This window comes from Humulus lupulus, chromosome 5 (genome assembly GCF_963169125.1).
Source record: "Humulus lupulus chromosome 5, drHumLupu1.1, whole genome shotgun sequence".
Lineage (NCBI taxonomy): Eukaryota > Viridiplantae > Streptophyta > Magnoliopsida > Rosales > Cannabaceae > Humulus > Humulus lupulus.
In genome coordinates this window covers 171682260-171704779 of record NC_084797.1, presented here as the reverse complement: position 1 = coordinate 171704779, position 22520 = coordinate 171682260, and the positions used below count along the sequence as shown (strand labels likewise).

Sequence of the window (22520 nt, the reverse complement as noted above, 5' to 3'; positions counted from 1 at the left end):
ATAAACGGCGAAGAAGAGGGAACTACCAGCCGCCCTTTGAACTTCAAACACCCCTTCGAAAAAGAGTATCCCAGTACCTCTTTGCCCTGCTGAAGTTGCTGAACAATGGCAGCCAGATTTGGGTCTGTAGCTACATGATTCTTTAAATCTGAAACAGAAATCAGATTAGGAATGCATAAAGCATTGCAAGCGCCAATCTCTGGTACCCGTGAGAGAGCATCAGCGGCTTTGTTTTGAAAACCTGGCTTGTATTGGACCTGAAAATCATAACCCAGCAGCTTCGTAAGCCACTTTTGATGCTCCGTTGCTACCATTCTTTGCTCAAGCAAGTACCTTAAGCTCCGCTGGTCCGTTCGAACTATAAACTGGCGGCCCAAAAGGTAAGGACGCCATTTTTGTATAGCTAAATCATAGCCAGAAGCTCTCTTTCATAAACTGATTTGCAGCGATCTCTAGGTGATAACGCCTTGCTGAAATAAGCTATTGGACGTTGTTCCTGCATCAAAACAGCCCCAATCCCCGTCCCCGATGCGTCCGTCTCCACTATAAATGGGGCAGCAAAATTTGGTAAGGCTAAAACAGGGACCTCACACAATGCTTTCTTAAGTGCCATAAATGCCGCCTGAGCCTCTTCATTCCAACCAAATGCATCCTTCTTGAGCTGGTCCGTTAACGGTCTTGCCAAATACCCATAACCTCTTACAAATTTTCGATAGTAACCGGTGAGTCCCAAGAATCCTCTTAGCTCCTTTAAATTTCTGGGTGCTGGCCATTCTTCCATCGCTGCCAATTTTAGTGGGTCTGCCGAAACACCTGCTGCTGAAACAATATGCCCCAAATATTCCAGTTGTGACTGCCCAAATAAGCACTTCTTTTTATTTGCATACAACTGATGCTGGCGGAGGCGAGATAACACCAAATCTAAGTGCTGCAAGTGAAGCTCCAAGGAAGCGCTGTAAACAAGTATATCATCAAAAAAAACTAAGACAAACTTTCTCAAAAACTCACGAAAAACATCGTTCATTAAGGCTTGAAAAGTGGCTGGAGCATTGGTTAGGCCGAATGGCATAACCAAAAATTCGTAATGTCCTTCATGGGTACGGAAGGCCGTCTTCTCAACATCCTTTGCTGCCACCCTTATTTGGTGATAACCCGCCTTGAGGTCGAGTTTTGAAAAGACCCTTGCCCCATGTAGTTCGTCCAACAGCTCCTCAATGACTGGAATGGGGAATTTATCAGCAACTGTTTCACGGTTTAATGCTCTATAATCGACACAAAACCTCCAACTCCCATATTTTTTTTTTGCTAGCAGTACGGGGCTCGAAAAGGGACTGGTACTGGGCTGAACTATCCCCGCCTGTAACATCTCCGTCAACAATTTTTCTATCTCATTTTTTTGTATCTGCGCGTACCGGTAAGGGCGCACTGAAATGGGGCCATCTCCTCTCAAGGTGATGTGGTGCTCATGAGAATGGTGGGGTGGCAGTCCTTTTGGCATGTCGAATACAGCTTCATGTTTCTGCAGTAATCCTTGTATTTCAGCTCCATTTTCAGTCGGCCTACTGTCAACTTCGGTAGTAAGTGCACCACATTGAATCCAATAGCCATGTCCTTCATGCTGAACTGAATGAATCAAAGCCTTCAAGGAGATCTGCGACTTGCATAAACTAGGGTCCCCTTGCAATGTAATCCATGTACCCCAATTTCGAATTTCATGACCATGGTGCGCCAGTTCACTTGCATATTCCCCAAAGTACTCAGCCACTGTATACCCAAGATAGCATCGGCTCCCCCCCAGTTCTAACGGTAAAAAATCCGTCACCACCCGTAGCGACCCCAGGTCTAACTCCACATTCTTGCAAAGCCCCTCCGTTCGTACTCGTCCCCCGGTGCCCAGCAAAACCCCATAAGCTGTAGTCTCTGTAACGGGCAACTTAACCGCATTAACGAGGTCCTTCGACACAAAATTGTGCGTTGCTCCACTGTCGATAAGCACAGTCACTGGGTGTTCGGCTATTGACCCCAATATTTTCATTATGTGAGCTGATGATATGCCCACTAATGAGTTAAGAGACAGCATCGCTAATTGTTCTTCCTGTACTGTTTCCTCCCCCGAATCTGGACTAGAGGGGGCTGACTCTTGGCTCTCTGAACCTTCGATCTCATCTGCAATCAACATCACATGCAAAGATTTCTGTTCACAAACGTGCCCCCGATGGAACTTCTTATCGCAGCGAAAACAGACCCCACGATTCTTCTTATCTTGGTACTCCTGCTCCGTTAGCCGTCGTAAGGGAGGGGGGGTGACTGGCGTTGCTGACGGTGGCCCAGTGCTGGTTGACGATGGTTGCGGGGAGCTGGCCAAAAACGCCGTAGTCGATCTCGTGCTGGGATGCTGCTGTGAAAATCTGGGCAACGAAATTGGGGCGGCCTGTGCCCTAGCCGATCCAGTTCGGTGGTGGAAACCCAATCCAGATAGGAAATGGCCCTCTTCAATGCGCTGGGCTGTCTCCATGATTTGGGCCAGGCCCGACGGTTGTAACACGTGCAACGGCCCACGGATCTCCTCCTTCAACCCCTTGATGAAACTTCCCTCCAAGACGTGTTCAGGAACACCGACTACTCTAGATGCCAGAGCCTCCCATTGAAGCCGATATGCTCTGACTGTAGATTCTTGCTTGACGGACAGTAGCTCTTCTGTCGACGACCCCACGGGAGCAAATCGGAATCGCACCATGAGAAGGTGCTTCAACAATGCCCATGAAGTAATCTGGCGATGGGAATTCTCCCATTGGAACCAAGTAAGAGCGTCTCCATCCAGGCCGATTTTAGCTGCCTCCAACATTTCTGCTTCGCTCAATCGATTCAGAAGAAAGAATCTCTCCACACGGAAGACCCAACCCTCTGGGTTCTCGCCAGCAAACAATGGCAGCTCGATGCGTGGTGGTCGGAAATCGCGAGATTGCTGTAAGTCAGGATGTGTAAACGGCTGCCCCGTCGACGGTGTTGGAGGTGGGTGCATCGCCGAAGGAGCTCCGGTTGCTGGATGAGAGGAAGAGCTGTCGCCGTCGACTGCCTTCTTCTGTCGATCATCCGCCGCACTTGTACTTGCCATTCCCGGTCGCTGAGTTGACTGGAGCAGCTGCGTGATATGTGCAACCAAGAATTCCACCTTCTTTTCCAATTCTGGAATTCGTTGTGTGTCAGCTCGTAAAGCGTCCAGCTCCTGCGGCAGGTGTTCGATCTGCGATCGAATTGCCGTAACTTCCTGCCTCAGTTCAGACTGTACCTCTTCGATCTTCTCTTCCACCAGCTCGATCTGAAAATTTGGTTTCGGTCCCATCTTGGATCTGTTGCTCTGATACCACTTGGTAGGTATCACAGTAAAACTTAACAGAAATTAACTCAGAATTGAATAAAATCAGGGATTCATAAGCTTGAATTCCCTTGCTGCCTTTTCATTAAAAATACCCAGAATTCGAGAGCTAGGATTCTCTCCAAATACAACACAATTCTTACAGCACAAAGAACATAATACGTAATACTCCCCTTTAATACTCAAGCTCAGAGCTCTATTCTGTACCCCAATACATTGTACCCCAGCCCTTCTAACTACTTGCTGACCTGTCATTCCTTCTTACCCCCCTAGCATACACATACGTCAAGGGTGGCCTATCATCATCTTGAGATACCTTGGGACTCGAGTAACAACTTCCATATGTTCTTCCATATATTCATAAACTAATTGACAACCCTAACAGGAAAACCAATATCTGGTCTAGCATGAGATTAATATATGACAACCAATCAAGCATTCCATCTATTCTTGAGCCAATCTTCTTATTGGAGTCCAATAGCGTTGAGGTGAGTTTACATCAAAGCATTCCAATCTTTTTAAGGACCAAGACATACTTGCATTGAGAGACAAAAATACTATTTCTAGATTGTGCAACCTCAATGCCAAGAAAAGTACCTAGATATCAGGGATCTTTCATGTCAAACTCTTTCAATAAGAATATTCTTAATCTCAACACATTTTTCTCATAATCACGTGCAAAGATTATTGAAAAAAAAAATCAAAATTGCTATCTTTTTTTTCCAGAGAGAATTTGCAAGGAGTGTATGATCTGTCTGACATCAAGTATGACTAATATGAATAATTAATGTTGTGAACTTATCAAACCCGGAAGATTGTTCAAGGAGTAATGATATGTGCACTAAAATTATGCATCAAAATATTACACCAACTGACCTGTGGCAGTATCTTTTAGCCAATCATATTTATTTCAGTCACAAATATTGGGAAAATTTTATCTGTTATTATTTCTATTCAGTGAACATATATTTATACAAGTATATGATAGGTGTGAACCAAATTACAAATATACAGAAAATAAATTAGCAAATTAATAAGTTTCCTAGAATAAGAATAGCTGTCAAATCTGTGAATATTTGGCAGCCTTACAAGAATCATTCTAAGTTAGGAATGTTCCTAAAAATAGTTTGATTTTCCCACACTCCCCCTCAAGCTGGTTTAAAAATATCCTCCATAGTCAGCTTGCTATTCAAAAAATCAAACTGTTTTTAAACAATCCTTTTGTGAATACATCAGCTACTTGTTCAGTAGGAATATAAGTCATACACACTAAACCATCCTCTATTTTCTCCTTAATAAAATGCTTGTCCACTTCCATATGTTTTGTACGATCATGCAAAACTGGATTGTGTGAAATTGAGATAGCAGCCTTGTTATCACAATACAACTTCATAGGAGATGACTGTGATACCTTCAATTCTTCAAGTAGCCTTCTTATCCACAAGATCTCACAAATACCTTGAGCAACAGCTCGAAATTCTGCTTCAGCACTACTTCTAGCAACCACACTCTGCTTTTTACTTCTCCATGTAACTAAGTTACCTCCAACAAAGGAACAATAGCCTAAGGTAGACCTTCTATCCAATACACTACCAGCCCAATCCGCATCTGTATAAGTCTCAATTTGTAGATGACCCCGTGGTTTGAACATGAGTCCTTTCCCAGGTATTCCCTTTAAGTATCTCAAAATTCTATAAACAGCTTTGAAGTGTTTCGGTCCAGGTGAGTGCATAAACTGACTTATCATACTCACTGGGAATGCTATATCTGGATGCGTGTGAGATAGATAAATCAGTCTTCCAACCAGCCTTTGAGAGCACTCTGTCCTTTACATTCTCCTCTTGAGCGGGTTGCAATTTTTCCTGTGGTTCAACCGGTGTTTCAGCGGGCTTACACCCCAACAAACCAGTCTCATTCAGAAGATCAAGGACATATTTACGCTGATTTACAAAGATACCTTCTTTGGACCTAGCAAACTCCATTCCAAGAAAGTATTTTAATGCACCCAAGTCCTTGATTTCAAATTCTTCAGCCAACTTCTTCTTTAGAGCTTCTAGTTCACAATGATCACTCCCTGTTAGCACAATATCATCTACGTAAACAATTAAGATAACAACTTTACCTTCCTTTGAATGTTTATAAAACATAGTATGATCAGCTTGACTTTGAGTGTATCCATTGTGTTTTATCACCTTTTCAAAACGCTCGAACCATGCTCTTGGAGACTGTTTAAGTCCGTACAAGGACTTCTTCAATTTGCACACTTTTCCCCCTTCAAAACTCTTCTCAAAGCCAGGAGGAGGACTCATAAATACCTCTTCTTCCAGATCTCCATTAAGAAATGCATTTTTTACATCTAATTGATGTAACAACCAATTAGAGTTCACTGCAAGGGAAAGAAGCACTCGGATAGAGTTTATTTTTGCTACAGGAGCAAACGTTTCTTGATAATCTATCCCATAGGTTTGAGTGAAGCCTTTTGCAACAAGCCTCGCTTTATATCTCTCAATACTCCCATCAGCTTTGGTTTTTACTGTAAAAACCCACTTGCAGCCTACAACTTTTTTCTTCTCAGGTAGCTCAACCATCTCCCAAGTATCATTCTTTTTTAAGGCATTCATTTCTTCAAACACTGCTAATTTCCAAGCTGATTCCTCTAGTGCTTCCTGTATGTTTCTAGGCATAACAAGGTCTGAAATATTTGTGGTAAATGCTCTATGAGTTTCAAACAGTTGGTTATATGAAATATATTTGGCAATAAGGTATTTAGTACAGGCTCGGGTCCCTTTTCTAATGGCAATAGGAAGGTGCAGATTTGAGTTAATGTTTCTTGGTGCTATTTCTACAGAAGGCTCGAATTCAGGATTAGTAACACTTGGAGGCAAAGGATGAATAGAATGAGAATTGTTACCTGGAGTATTCAGATGACCATCACTCAGGGCTTCAGATTGATCAGGTTCTGAGATGAGTTGCTGGTCTTTATTTCTTTCAATTAAATTCTTTCTAGTATAAACCACAGGCTCAAGATTTTGACGATTTTTAATCAATCGTAGTATTTCTTTATCTGACAGACCAATTTCAGATTCAGTTTCAATAGTTTGAACATCTTTAAGAGAAGGAGAAGCATCCAATATAATATTCGGTACAGGAACAAGTTCCCAAAAATTTGATTATTCTAAATTCTCCCCCTGAATTAAATTTTTCTAAAAATATGGAGTAGTTTCTAGGAAAGAAACATCCATTGAAATATAAAAAAAAATTTGTAAGAGGATTGAAACAGTTATATCCTTTTTTATTAGGGGGATACCCCAGAAAAACACATTTTTCAGCTCTTGGTTCAAATTTAGACCTAGACCTTTTAGGAATGTGTACATAAGCAGTACAACCAAAATTTTTTAAGGGTAATTCAGAATAAACCCGAGAACTAGGAAAACCTTTTTTGAAACAAGATAAAGGAGTTATGTACTGTAAAACACGAGTAGGCATCCTGTTAATCAAATAAGAGGCAGTAAGTACAACATCTCCCCACAAATATTTAGGCATATTCATGTAAAACATCATAGTCCTAGCAACTTCTAACAAATGTTTATTTTTGCGTTCAGCTAAGCCATTTTGTTCAAGGGTATCTGGACATGAAGATTGATGTAATATGCCTTTTCCACTTAGAAAACTGCCCAGAATTTTATTAAAATATTCTGTACCATTATCAGACCTTAAGATGCTAATTTTAGTTTGAAATTGGGTTTCAATCATAGAATAAAAATCGGTAAAAAATTTTGCCACTTCAGATTTTTCTTTCATTAGGTAAACCCAACAAAGACGAGTATGGTCGTCTATAAACGTAACAAACCATTTTTTACCATAAATTGTGGTGACCTTAGAAGGTCCCCAAACATCACTATGAAAAAGGTAAAATGGTTTAGAAGGACAATAAGATTTTTGGATTTAAGATTTACCTTGACTCTTGGCCAATAAACAACTATCACAATGAAAGGATAATGGATTTAATTTCTTAAATAAACCAGGAAATAAACGTTTTAAATAAGAGAAACTAGGATGGCCCAATCTGTAGTGCCAAATCATTATTTGATCATAAACAGTAAAAGAACTGATACTACTAAGTCCTTGAGCAATTTTATTATTAGATAGAATATCCTCAAAATAGTAGAGACCATTACTCATCCTAGCACTGCCAATCGTCTTCCCCGAGCTTCGGTTCTGAAAAATACAATGAGATTCATAGAAAATAACACAACAATTAGAATCTCTGGATAATTTACTAACAGACAGGAGATTACTATGAAGTTGGGGAACATGGAGAACAGATTTAAAATCTATTCCCTAAGATATTTTAATTAAACCTTTCCCTGCAATTGGTGATAAACTACCATTAGCTATCCTAACTTTACTGGTACCTGAACAAGGTTTATAGGATTTAAATATATGTGAGGAATTGGTCATATGGTCCGAGGCTCCGGAATCAATTATCCACGGAGTAGATGTTGAAAGAAAAGAATGGAGAGCATGTTTTTCGTTACCTGTATGTGCCACAGAAGCAACAGAAATACCAGAGGGTTGCAGAGTGGATTTCAGTAATGTTTGAAGATGCTCCATTTGCTCTTTGGTAAAGGGGCTGGTTTCAGCTTCATTTGCTGTAGGTGCTCCACGTCCCCGCCCAGATTTGCTCTTCTAGTTTGCTGGTTTTCCATGAATCTGCCAGCAAGTCTCACGAGTATGGCGAGGTTTGTTACAAAAGTCGCACCACACCCGTGGTTTCTTATCAGATTTGTTCTAGGCAGGTTTAGAGCTTCCTGCTCCCATATTGGAAGCCAAGGCTGGTCCCTCAACAACAGTTCCAGCAGCCTTCTTTCCCAACATAACGTTCCTTCGACTTTCTTCCTTTCTCACCTCAGCAAACACCTCACTAATAGGAGGCAGCGGTGATCTACCAATAATTCTCCCCCTTTCCTCATCAAACTCGACATTAAGGCCAGCCAAGAACTTGTACATCCGATTATTCTCAACAGTTTTCTTATGATGTCGTCCATCCTCAGTAGATTTCCATTCACAAGTATCAAAGAGATCAAGATCCTGCCATATTCTTTTAAGAGAAGTGAAATATTTAGTAATAGCATCCTCACCTTGCTTTATGTCACTGAGTTTGAGATTCAACTCAAAAATCTGAGAATGATTCTCCAAGTCAGAATACATCTGATTTACATTGTTCCAGAGTTCCTTAGCAGTTGGGTAACACATGTAGTTGGAGCTGATGTCTTCTTCCATAGAGTTAACAAGCCAAGTCATCACCATAGAGTTCTCTGCGTCCTAGGCAGCGTACGTCGAATCGTCCTCCTTGGGAGTCTTCTTCTCTCCCGTTAGGTAGCCCATCTTCCCACGTCCTCGCATGTACATCCGGATTAACTGAGACCATCTCAAAAAAAATTCACTATTAAGTCGAATGGTGGTGATTTGAACTGGGTGAGATTCAGGGGTAATTTTAGAGGATTCAACAATAGTAGGAATGGTTGGAGTGGATTCTTGGGTAACATCTGACATGGTGGTTGAAGGAAATGAAGAAGACAGAGAGAGAAAGGGTAGGTTTCGCTTTGATACCAAGTCACAAATATTGGGAAAATTTTATCTGCTATTATTTCTATTCAGTGAATATATATTTATACAAGTATATGATAGGTGTGAACCAAATCACAAATATACAGAAAATAAATTAGCAAATTAATAAGTTTCCTAGAATAAGAATAGCTGTCAAATCTTTGATAATTTGGCAGCCTTACAAGAATCATTCTAAGTTAGGAATGTTCCTAAAAATAGTTTGATTTTCCTACAATTTCAAACGGGACCCACTGTTTTAAAAACCAGTGTCATGTTAGTTGGTGTAATGTTTTGGTATATAATTTTGGTGCATGTATCATTATTATTGTTTAAGACCATACAAATATTTCAAAGTCCACACACTTTATTATGGTTGAACGAATTCTCGAGACATGGTGGAATCTCCATGTATACTTCTTCAAGTTAACCATTCAAGAATATATTTTTGACATCAAGTTGGTGTAATCGTCAGTCTCTATTAGCAGCAAGTGAGAATTGAACACGAATGGTATTGAGTTGGGCTATAGGTGCAATGCAAACATCTCCTAATAGTCAACTATATCCCATAAGACTAAGTAACCCCTTAACAACAAAGGTGGCTTTCAACCTCTCTATTTAACCATCGATTCTATGTTTAATAGTGAACACCCACTTGCATCCCACAAATCTCTTTCCAACTAGATCTGTAATTGTCAAAGTGCAATTTTTTTAACAAGGCTTTAATCTATTCCTCTACAGCCTTCTTCCACTTAAAGTCGAATAAAGCATCTTGAATACAGTGAGGAACTTGTAAACTATCAAGAGTATAAACAAATGTCTGATAAAGGGTGATAACGCTTTATAAGACACAAAATTGTCAAGAATGTTCAGTTCAAGTATGAACTCCCTTGGAGAAATAGGTTAGTCTATGCCATCATACATAGGAGTGATATTGTCATGATTAGAATTTCTCAAACCAGGTTGTGAATTCAGTTGAAGTTCATGGTTGTAATTGAGATGTGTTGTTCTCTATTTCTTTTTCATATTTCCTCTTCCTATTATACACACAAAGTTCTTTATTTTCAAGTTCTTAACATGGTTTGATTGACACAAGAAGAGAGGAAGAATTTTCATATTGTTTTTCTACGACTTGATGATTTTGTTGACTGATTTCTGGAAAAAGAATATCTAATTGTGGCGGAGAGGACTGCATATATAGATGAGTTATATATGTAGGTCAAGTGCTCGAAAATGCTATCCCAAAGCTGAAGTTTGCTCATGCTCTTTATCCGAATTTCAGATTTTTAGCAAGCTTGACGTTTAAAGAAAGTGACATCCTTAGGGTTATAAGTCTTTCTCGTAATAGGAGAATAATACTTATAACCCTTTTGATGAGAGCAATTACAAAAAAAAAATGCATTTGATAGAATTGGGGTCTAACTTATTACGATTCTGACAGTGCAGTTGTGACTGATTTGTATTGAGATTTTTTGACTGATTTAAATATATAGATGAAGTGTCCAGGTTTGAGTGGTAGGTCAAATAAGAAACTAATAACTTGGGATGGGAAGAGAAGATTTTTGTTCCAACTTCTTTAGGAGATTGGGTGCTCGTTCTAACTTCTTCCCTAAAGAAATATAGGATATTGGTACAAATCGTGTGTTTTATTCAAATGAATAGGTTACAAATATATAGGCTTCACACTATTCTAACATAATTACAAAATCAAATCTATTTCTAAATAAGAGGGCTTTACACTATTCTAACATAATTACAAAATCAAATCTATTTCTAAATTAGGAAACTAAATATACAGACAGCTAATATAGATGATTTCCAATCTGTCAATACTTCCCTTTGTCATAGTTGTAAATATTCAGTTACTTTAGAATATTAGTACATCATAATCTATAGATGTTAACAGTCAGAAAATAAAAAACTGAAATCAAAACGTTACCAAAGGATAATTCAATTTCCTACTCTATAGGAATTCTCTTTTATTGTATTTATCTTGTACTAAAGATAGTTTGACATAAAAAAACTGTATATAAACTTAATTTCTAGGTTGTAAATTTACACAGAAAATAAGAAACATTTCTTTTTCCTCACCATTTTTCATGGTATCAAAGCCGTAAGGCTTTTTTTTCTTCTCGGCAATTTTTCTGTCTTGCTCCGGTTGTCCTCTCCGATACCGGTAACTTCTGCAACTCCAAGCGACATCTCCGGCGTTCCTGGCGGCTTCTGCAACTCCAGGCGACATCTCCGGCTCTTGTGGCATCTTCGACAACCTCTCTCCGATGTATCCCTCTACCACCTTGCACTCCGTTCGTCCAGCCTCGGTCGCACTCACCAGTCCGGCACTTCATTCGTCCAGCCTCCGTTCGTTGCCCTCAGTCTAGTCCGGCATCACTCAGCCTCGGTCGCACCCTCCAAACAGCAAATAAAAAAAGGGCACATATTGCCTCGGTCCGTGAGCCTTGGCCTCTTGACACACAAACTGCCAGAATCTCCTTTGACAGATCCATCCCCACTTGCCAGCCCTAGCCACGTGTCAGCATGTCAGGTAGTGAAGAAATCTCCTCTCAAACTAGTGGGCCTAACTCAATTCCAGCCCAAAGTCAATCCTCTGGCTCCATTTATAGTCATAATACCAGCTCTCTCACATCACAGCCCACAAACTCGATTGTTATTTTCAATGGGCACAGTCAGTAAAGTTAGTCATTTGCGGACATAGCAAACTCGAATATCTCACCGGTGACCTTCCTACCCCTCCATTGACTGACTCAACCTACAAGGAATGGCAGGCTGAGAATTCTATTGTCCTTGCATGGCTTATCAATTCAATGGATCCAAAGATCAGTCGTAGGTATTTATTTTTCAAAATTGCTAAGGAAGTATGCGATGCTGCTAAAAAGATATACTCTGATCTAGGGAATACCTCACAGATTTTTGAAATTCGTACCAAACTCAAAGAAATCAAACAAGGTAATCACACTGTTACCCAATACTTTTCAGACTTACAAGACCTGTGACAGGAACTCGATTTGTATCTGGATACCACTTCTTTGTGTGCTACCTGCACCAATCTTCAGCGCCAACAATTAGAAAAAGAGCGGGTCTTTGAGTTTCTTACTAGGTTGAACAGTAATCTTGATGAATTTCGAGGTCGTTCGGTGAGTCATTCTCTGTTTCCTAACACAGAAGAAGCTTTCTCTAAGGTCAGACGTGAAGAAGCATGTCGTCGTGTCATACTTACTAATCTAGAATTACTGCCTGTAGAGAGTTCAGCTCTTGTCTCAAAATCTGGTCCACCACCATTACGCAAATCGAATCCTGATCCTTGACCTAATTGCAAGGTTGACCAACCTTGGTGTGATCACTGTCAACGTCATAGTTACACTCGCTCCACTTGTTGGGAAATTCATGGAAAACCACCAAATTGGACTCCCCGTCGCCAAAATGACGGAAGGGCCTACCAAACCCAGACTGAGAGTAGCACTACTCATAGCGGCACTGCTGCCCCTTCATTCAGTAAGGAACAACTCGAACATTTATACACACTCCTTAGTCAATCCTCCATAAAACCCAAGTCTGGTCCCGAGTCTCATAGTGCATCTATTGCACACTCTGGTAATTTCTCTTCCGCTTCCCATACACCATGGATCATCGATTCAGGGGCAACTGATCATATGATAGGTTTACTTCATTTATTTGATTCTTATAGTCCCTGCTCTACTGCCTCTAGTGTTAAGATTGCAGATGGTACTCACTCACCTATTGCAGGAATTGGCACCATAAAATTGTCTGTTGATTTATTTCTTAAATCAGTTATCTTTGTTCCTTCTTTACAATGCAACTTGATCTTTGTTCAAAAATTAACCTCTGATAATCGTTGTCTTGCTAAATTTATGTCTGATTCTTGTCAATTTCAGGATCTATCATCGGGGAGGACGATTGGCAGTGCTAGGATTTGTGGAGGACTATATTTCTTTCAGCACCCGAACAAAGAGCTGCCTTATCTGCACTGTTTAACTTCAAGTTCTATTTCTAATTCATCTTTTGATTCAACTTCTCAAAAAATTATGTTGTGGCATTGTCGACTTGGACATCCAACTTTTTTATATTTAAGACATTTGTTTCTTTCTTTGTTTTTCAATAAAAATGTTGCTGATTTTCAATGTGATATTTGCCAATTTGCTAAACATACTCGTGTTTCATTTCCTCACAAACCGTATACACCCTCTAGCCCTTTCTCACTTATTCATAGTGATGTATGGGGACCATCCAAGGTCACTACTTCTTCTGGTAAGTGTTGGTTTATTACATTCATTGATGACCATACACGAAATACTTGGGTGTACCTTCTTAGGCACAAATCTGAAACCTCTCAGGTATTCCAAAACTTCCACAAAATGATCCAAACACAGTACCAGACATCTATTCGGACACTTCGTACCGATAACAATACTGAATACTTCAATACCACTCTCGGTCCCTATCTTCTACAAAATGGGATTGTCACCAGAGCTCGTGTGTCTCCACAACAGAATGGAGTAGCCGAAAGAAAAAATTGTCACCTCTTAGAAGTAGCCCGTGCTATCATGTTCAACATGCATGTTCCAAAATATCTTTGGGGCGATGTTGTACCCACTGCTACTTATCTAATCAATCGCCTTCCCAATCGGCCTCTTCAATTCAAGACACCATATTCTATTCTTCAGTCTCTCTATCCTCACATTTCCACAAATACTCTGCCAGTCAAAGTCTTTGGGTGCACCACCTTTGTCCGTCTGCACTCCCAACACCGAAGTAAACTTGATCCTAAAGCCATAAAAACAGTTTTCCTAGGATATTCTCCTACACAGAAAGGCTATCGTTGTTACTGTCCCCTCACCAAGAAAATTTACATCTCCAGCAATGTAACCTTTTTCGAAAATACTCCATACTTCACTCCCACTTTGCTTCAGGGGGAGCATATTCATCACGAGCAAGAAGTTCAGTGTTCGTGGGGTTTAGAATTACCCCTAGACCTGTCCTTTCCTCAAGAGAATGAAATCATTCCTGAACCAAAAAATCTTCCACCTTCTCTTCCATCTTCTCATGGCTCTCAAGATCAAAACATGTTGAAAGAAATTCGGGTGTATACCAGAAGAGAAAGAAATAAACAAGTGACAAATTCTCATCACAGTCAAGAGGTCGACCCGGTGATAGAACCACCTCAATTAAAAGATTCAGGTACCCTACCCTCAAACACTCAATCATATCTAGATATTCCTATTGCTTTAAGAAAAGGAAGTAGATCTTGCACCCAACACCCTATTTCAAAATTAATCTCTTATGCAGAATTGTCATCTCCACTTAAAGCTTTTACCACTAGTCTATCAGATGTTGTGATTCCCAAGAATATCAATGAAGCACTTGGTACTCCTTAATGGAAGACAGCAATTCTCGAAGAGATGAAAGCACTTCAGCAGAATAGTACTTGGAGATTGGTGGAGTTACCACCAGACAAGAAATTAATAGGGTGCAAGTGGGTGTTCACAATCAAATATAATTCAAATGGATCTATTGAGAGGTACAAAGTTCGGTCAGTTGCCAAGGGCTTTACTCAAACCTACGGAATTGACTACACTGAATACCATCAGAGTATTGTTCTCGCTTGCAGTCAACTTAAATTGAGACTTGCATCAACTTGATGTAAAAAATGCATTCTTAAATAGTGAGCTGGAAGAAGAAGTTTACATAGAGTCAGCCTCCGGGTTTTGAAGAATCTCCCAATACAACCAAAGTTTGCAAGCTAAACAAATCACTCTATGGTCTAAAGCAATCTCCACGAGCATGGTTCAATCGGTTGTTAAAAGTTATCAAGGAACTTGGATACATACAAGGTCAGACTGACCATCTCTCTTCGTCAAACACTTAGAAAGAGGGAAAATGTCAGTTCTTATTGTATATGTTGATAATATCGTTGTTACTAGCAACCATACTGAAGAGATAATTCAGATTAAAGAATTGTTGGCAAAAGAGTTCAAAGTCAAGGATCTCGGTGAACTCAAGTATTTTCTGGGAATGGAATTTGCTAGAAGCAAAAAAGGAATTTCTTTTTCCCAACGAAAATACACTCTTGATCTCTTAAATGAGACAGGAATGCTAGGCAGTAAATCTAGCAAAACTCCAATCGAGCTCAAAGACAAGAGAAAAATATTTGAAGGAAACCCAGTTGACAAAGAAAGGTACCACCAACTAGTAGGGAAGCTTATCTACCTCTCTCATACCAAAGCAGATATTACATTTGCAGTAGGTCTGGTCTGTCAATACATGCATGATCCATGTGAAGGACATCTTAATGCAGCATATAGAATTCCAAGGTATCTAAGGCAAACACCAGGAAAAGGTCTTTTCTTCAGAAAGACAACCAAGAGAAAAGTTGAAGTGTTCACAAATGCAGACTGGGCTAGGTAGTTGGTGATAGAAAGTCTACATCTAGGTATTGTACAATTGTATGGGGCAATGTGGTAACATGGCGAAGTAAAAAGCAAACAGTGGTTGCAAGAAGCAGTGCAGAAGTAGAGTATAGAACCATGGCCCACGGAATATGCGAAGCGATATGGATCAGACGCCTGTTAGGGGAACTGAAGATTGAATATGAAACTCCTATTTAGCTTTACTGTGATAATCAGTCTACCATCAGTATTGCACACAACTCTATACATCATGACAGAACTAAACACGTGGAAGTGGATTGTCACTTTATTAAAGAGAAGATTGATGGGGGAATTGTCAACATCAGATATGTTCATACGGATCAATAGTTCGCTGATATTCTCACAAAGGGGTTATCCGAGCAAGTATTTGATTTCCTAGTAAATAAGCTTGGACACATCAATATCTATAGTCCAACTTGAGGGGGAGTGTTAACAGTCAGAAAATAAAAAACATAAAAAACAGAAATCAAAATGTTACTAAAGGATGGTTCAGTTTCCTATTCTATAGGAATTCTCTTTTATTGTATTTATGTTGTATTAAAGATGGTTTGATATAAAAACTTGTATATAAACTCAATTTCTAGGTTGTAAATTTACACAGAAAATAATAAACATTCATTTTTCCTCACCAATTTTCATTAGAATATTAGTACATGATTGTGACTTTTTTTTATTTGTTTGTTTGCCTTTTTTAACTTGGTATAGAACTAAAATTACAACTCAATTATAAATCATACAATGGTGTTGTAGTTATATGATTTTTTGCTAGTAATTTCACGAGTTACCATGACTTTGTTATGAATTGTACCGTTTTACGAAATTTATTATCATGTTGTCATTTAATAGCTTATTCTTCTTGCTTCCTGTTTCTTCATTATATTTTAAAAAGCTTCAACAAATTTTTGTCGTTGAAGTTGCTTACACCTCATAATGCATCAAGGCTTATGTCTTACCAAACTAAAACAAAACGTTTCAGTTCTTGAATAACCCTTCTAATGCCTTAGTTCTAATAGGCCCAACTCTGGGCATAAGCGGGTCAGGCTTGTACCTAGAGACCCTAATTAAAAGGCTCAAACTTTTTAAAAAATACAACCTTTTTTCTATATAAAATGCCCCCAAATTTTGAAAAATATTATAATTTGCATTTGGCCCTCAAGGTTCAGGACTGACCCTGGTTCTAATGATGTGTCAATGATTGTATGAGTGCTGGCATGCAAGAAAAATATTCTTGTAGTTAGTATCATTGGGAAGTGGGTTTTCTCTTTTAGGGGTCACGAATAAATGATATGTGAGGGAGTAGAGTGGATTATGACTGATTTGTATTCAGCTCTTTTGTGGATAGAACCAGGGTCTCGAATTCCTGGTACTTGAATATAAATTGTCTTCCATTACTATTCCATTTCTGTCTCTGATCTTATCACAAGTCTGACCAAATTTTACGATCATGGACTTTTTCTAAATCACCACTAAATCCACTAATAATTAAAACATTAGTACATATAAGAAATACAATTGTTACGAGCTCAGTTCATTTATGAGTGAACAACCAAAATAAAAAAGAATTGAAAGGGAAAAAATATATATTATATAATAAATAAAGCAAGTTATGAATAGTAAATAAATGGAATGTAAAATATTGGCTGAATCACAAAAAATCTGACTATTTCTTGAGACACAATAGATGGAAAGTGGATGATATGATATGGCAATAGTATGTTTGGATATTGAAATCTGGTAGAAGAGGAAAGAACCTGCAGGTTTACAGCAAAAACCATGGTGACATAGGCAAGATTGCACTGCAAAAAGCGATTTCAATCAGTTTCCATCAGCTAGTAACACCTCCAAATTTAAAAAATTAGATAAGAAGTTAAAATACACCGTACCATTCTTCGGGAAACTCTCTCAACATGCTTGTCTATAAGCACAGTCAATAGCCTACACGTGCATCAATTAAAGGAATTAGAAAAGTCTTGCACAGAATAAGGCGGGGTCATAGGCATAGCCTAATGGTACTATAGTTCTCCTCGCAAAGAGGAAGTCTCAAGTTCAAATAATAGAACAGAGAAAGGATGATTTTGTTGTGCTTCTATACCAGAAAAGAAGAGAAAGTATCCAGACTCCAATTCTTGCCCATTTATTGCTTCTCACTCCAGATGCCTGGTTCTGAAAGAAAAGAAAGTTTCCCAACCGAACACCAATAAGGTATATACCCCAATAACCTGAGAATAAAAGGCAAAACTTTACTTGTAAAGAACTAATTATGTGTATGTGTGTGCGTAAAACAAGTAATGAAATAAATAAATGGAAAGTTAAATATGTGCGTGTAAAAAAGACACTCCTAAAAGTTACATTGCTATTAAGCATCTCTTGTGGTTAGAGAATGTTGAAGAATTGGGGAGAACTAATATCAAACATTATTTTCTCCACCCTTCTGAAGAATTTCAAGCCCGACTAATTGGATATTTCACAATATTTGCTTGCCGATGTTACCTTCCTGTACAGCATCTTCACCTCAGCATATATGTATTTGGTACAATTACTGGTTTAGCTGGAATTTTACCTTAATCATTATCCCCATTAGTAAGATATTGCAGAGTATATAAACACTGTCGACCGAATGGTGCTCAATATCTGACCAAATCTGAATTCATATCTAAGATCTTTCATTACTAAATTGTATAATACTGCTATTTTGAATGTACAAGGTTATTATTTTAAATCTAAATTCTAGAAAAAACAACTCAATTGAATGTCAAATTCTGTACCACAATTATACATTATTCACAGGAGTTCCGAGAAGATGAAATTTCAGAATCCAAAACGTAAGATTCACAAAACATACCAAATATACTGAAAAGTCCTTCCTTATTTTGGCTGATTAGATCAGCCTCCCTTTCATTAGATAGGAGGTATAAATTTAACCCTTGCATCAAACAACTTTGGTATCCTACAAATTAAGATAAAAAATAAAAAGTTACTTTTCAAACATAAAAAATACAAACAAAGGTGGTACTGAAATTATACCTACTAAAATCAGTGAACCAAGAATTCCACAATATTGTGGAGGAACATTAATTATTGATGTAAGTATTGATATGGCAGCAAGTGTGAAAAAGAAATTCCAGTGCACGCCATATTCACCCACATGAACCTACAATGACATAGAATTACTGGTCTCATGTTCATAAGGCGAGAGATAAACCATCTAACCATGACAAATACATAGAGATGGCATGGAACAACATACTAATTTTAGAACACTTCTAATGAAAATTTATGTCAGAAGCAAAGGGTTTGTCATGTGTGGAAAATAAGACTATGATCATCATATTCATGAAGAATAATACCTATAAATGAGCACTGTACAACCCTAGCAAATAAGGTATTTGATACCGAAATGTACAGAAAATGATTACAGAAATTCTACAGCTATGATAGTGTAATCTAAATATAGAAATAATTATATAGCTAGCCTTCCCATCATAATCCTACTGAATAAATGCTAATTATATACAATATTTTCTACCCTACCTCAAGCTGGTGCATAAAGATTCCACATGCCCAGCTTGCAAAGTAGCTCTTTAAACACTTCTTTTGATAAACCTTTGGTTAACATATCAGCTTGTTGTAGCTTGCTAGGAATATACACAACACAGCTCCTTTCCCTTGATCTTTTCTTTGATGAAGTGTCGGTCCACTTCAACATATTTGGTTCTGTCATGATAAACTAGATTATGTGCTATGTTGATTGCTGACTTACTGTCATAGTATAGCTTTAAAGGTTCAGTTCGTTGAAGCTTTAATTCTTTGAATATTCTTTTGATCCAATAATATTTCACATATTCCCTTAGCGAGAGCCCTCAATTCTTCTTCAGCACTACTACAAGCTACCACTGATTGTTTTTTGCTCCTCTATGTGACTAAGTTCCCCCATACTTTTGTACAATATCCAGTTGTTGATCTTCTATCCTCAATTAAACCTGCCAATCAGCATCTTTAAAAGCTTCAACCCCTCTTTCTTCATTCTTCTGGAATAGTAATCCATTTCCTGGTGTTCCTTTTAGGTACCGTAGTATCCTACATACAGCGACCAAGTGTTCTTTTAATGGATTGTACATGTATTGACTAACTGTAGGAAATATTATTCAGTATCCCTTTTAGAATGGGAAACCTAGCTGTATATTTTGTATAGTTTCCATATTTAGATTATTGTAGGCTTATTTTGTTACCCTATTCTTTGCTGTAATTATGCTAGGATATTCAGTATTAACTACCAAATATCTTCTCATTCTATGTACAGTGCCTATTTAAAGGCATAACTCTAATTCAATAAAATATAGAAGCATTATTTCCACATGGTACCAGAGCCTAAAAGCCTAACCCTAAAGCTGCCGCTGCTCTCCATCTGTCTTGTTTTTTCTGCTTCTTTCTTCCCTCATGACCACTGTAACCCATCCAAACACTCAAATCCCACTGCCACTGTCACTGATGACACCTCAGCGGATTCCATTACCAACAAAACCCCCTCTGATGTCTCTTCCAAATCCTTTGATCACCAAAACTCTCTCCAAATTACCATACACAAGCTGAATGGTTAGAACTTTCTGCAATGGTCTCAATCCGTGAAGATGTATCTTCGAGGACATGGACGCTTGGGATATCTCACTGGTTTTGTTCCTACTCCTCGGGCTGATGATCCCTCTTAAGCTAAGTGGGAGTCCGAAAAACTCTCTCATCATAGCCTGGCTTATCAACTCAATGGAAATGGACAATGGTAAGACTTATTTATTCCTTTCTCTGCTAAAGAAGTGTGGGACACTGTTCAGGAGGCTTTCTCGGACTTGGAAAATTCTGCCCAGGATTTTGAACTCAAATCCCGACTTGGGGATCAACGACAAAATTCCCTTACGGTAACACAATACTATGGCATCTTTTATAATCTTTGGCAAGAAATAGATCTTTTTTATGTTCCTGAATGGAAATGTTCTGCTGATGCTTCTTTCTATAAAAAAATGCTTGATCGAGAGACTTTTTGACTTTCTCTATGGCCTTAACCGAGACTTTGATGAGGTGCGTGGACGTCTCTTAGGCAAGAATTCTCTTCCCACCATCTGTGAGGCTTTTGCCGAGGTTCGAAGGGAGGAGAGCAGGAAGAGAGTCATGATGGGACCCCAAGTCGCTACTGAAACTGATCAATCTGCTCTTGCTGCCCGGCACATTAAGGATGGTGATGACCCTCGTGGAAACCGACGTGAACGTCCATGGTGTTCCCACTGCAACAAGGTTGGTCATACCAAGGAAAAATGTTGGCAAATCTATGATAAACCAGCTGATTGGACACCTCGTCCCTCAAATCGTTCCAACTCTGACAGCCAAGCCTTGGTTGCTGCTCCACCAGAGCCTTTTCCATTCACTCCAGCTTAGATTACTCAGTTCATCAACTTCTAAGCACTGCTCCTGCTGTCCCTGCAATTGTTCCTTCGTTCTCCTCCAATCCCCTCGGATCACATGACTTGTTAGCCCAATCAGTTCACTACTTATACTCCTTGTCTAGGTATCCAAAAAATTAAAATTGCTAATGGTTCCCTTTCTTCTGTGCCTGGTAAAGGAACTATACAATTATCTCCTTCTCTTGTTCTACGAGATGTTCTCCATGTTCCTAATCTCTCTTGCAATCTTCTATCTGTCAGTAAAATCACTCATGACCAGCAGTGTTTTGCTTCTTTCTCACCACTTTGTTGTACTTTTCAGGATATGTCCTCGAAGAAGACGATTGGGAATGCGAAAGCATGTAGTGGGCTGTATTACCTTGATCCGTTTCCTCCTGCTCAAGTCAATAAAGCTCGTTTCTGGTTGTATTTCTTCTAGTGACAATGATATTATGAGGTGGCATTATAGGTTAGGCCACCCTAGTTTTTCATATTTAAAGTACTTATTTCCTAAGTTGTTTCGAGATAAAAACTAAGCTTATTTCAATGTGAAATTTGTCAATTGGCCAAACACGTGTGTTGTTTTTTATTCTATACCCTACAAATCAACCCAACCATTTACTCTTGTAGAATTATGTAAATATCTTGTATTTATTTGGTATCAATTCTTTAAGGAAACCGAATTATCTTATTTCCTAATATATTGTATATTCCTGATTTTTAGGAGATTAGTTGACCTAGGTTAATTGTATAGCTTAGCCTATAGTTTTCTGATGTAATCTGCCTATTAATAGGCAATTCTCTTTGATGAATAAAATATCAATTATTCAAAAATCTACATGGTATCAGAGAGGGTGGTTTTAATCGCAATTTTTTTTTCCCTCTCTTTCTTTTCTGCCCTAATCGCACCAGCCTCTTTCCACTCATTCTTTCTCTAAATCGTACCAGCCTTTCTCCTCTGTTCATCTTTTCACGCATCACCTTCACCATGGCTACTGGAAAAGAAAGCCTAAACTCAGATGCATCCTCCTATCCATCAACCCTCTCTAATCCACATGCATCAAGCGGTTCTTCATCTCACAGTAATGACGTTTCTTTGGTCACCAGCCACAAGTTCAATGGCCATAATTATCTTCAATGGTCACAGTCAGTAATGATGTATATTGGTGGAAAGGGGAAGGAGGAATATCTCACAGGGGAGATTGAGACTCCAAAATCAGATGATCCAAAGTATAAAACTTGGAAAATAGATAATCACATGATCAAATCTTGGCTGGTTAGTTCAATAAATAATGATATAGGAGAAAACTTTCTTTTATATTTGACAGCCAAGGAACTTTGGGATGTTGTCAAAGATTCTTATTCTCATTCTAATAATACATCAGAATTATTTGAGATTGAAGCCGCTCTTTACGATCTCCGCCAAGAAGATACTACAGTCACACTATTTTAACACTCTTGCTCGTTTTTGGCATCAATTGGACCTATTTGAAACCTATTCTTGGAAGTGTACAGATGATACTACTCTATACCGGAGTATTGTAGAGAAAAGGAGAACTTTCAAATTTCTTCATGGTCTCAATAAGGAACTTGATGCTGTCAAGAGTAGGATCATGAGTATCAAGCCACTTCCGACAGTCA

At 38.7% G+C, this 22520-nt stretch overlaps 2 protein-coding genes across 2 annotated transcripts in view; both read right to left on the bottom strand.

The window, feature by feature from the left end:
* Positions 1–22520, bottom strand: part of LOC133777857 (uncharacterized protein At4g17910) — a 65291-nt gene that overhangs the window by 2394 nt on the left and 40377 nt on the right. Inside the window, exons 10-14 of the mRNA XM_062217608.1 lie at positions 18475–18601; positions 18293–18397; positions 17543–17669; positions 17334–17385; positions 17202–17246 (exon numbers count right to left, since the gene is read on the bottom strand). Of these exons, the coding sequence (XP_062073592.1) occupies positions 17202–17246; positions 17334–17385; positions 17543–17669; positions 18293–18397; positions 18475–18601 (456 nt within the window). The remainder of the gene's footprint in view (positions 1–17201; positions 17247–17333; positions 17386–17542; positions 17670–18292; positions 18398–18474; positions 18602–22520) is intronic.
* LOC133777856 (uncharacterized) lies at positions 404–4110 on the bottom strand. Its single transcript, XM_062217606.1, has one exon. The coding sequence runs from the start codon at positions 3341–3343 to the stop codon at positions 404–406; it is 2940 nt and encodes a 979-aa protein (XP_062073590.1). The 5' UTR covers positions 3344–4110.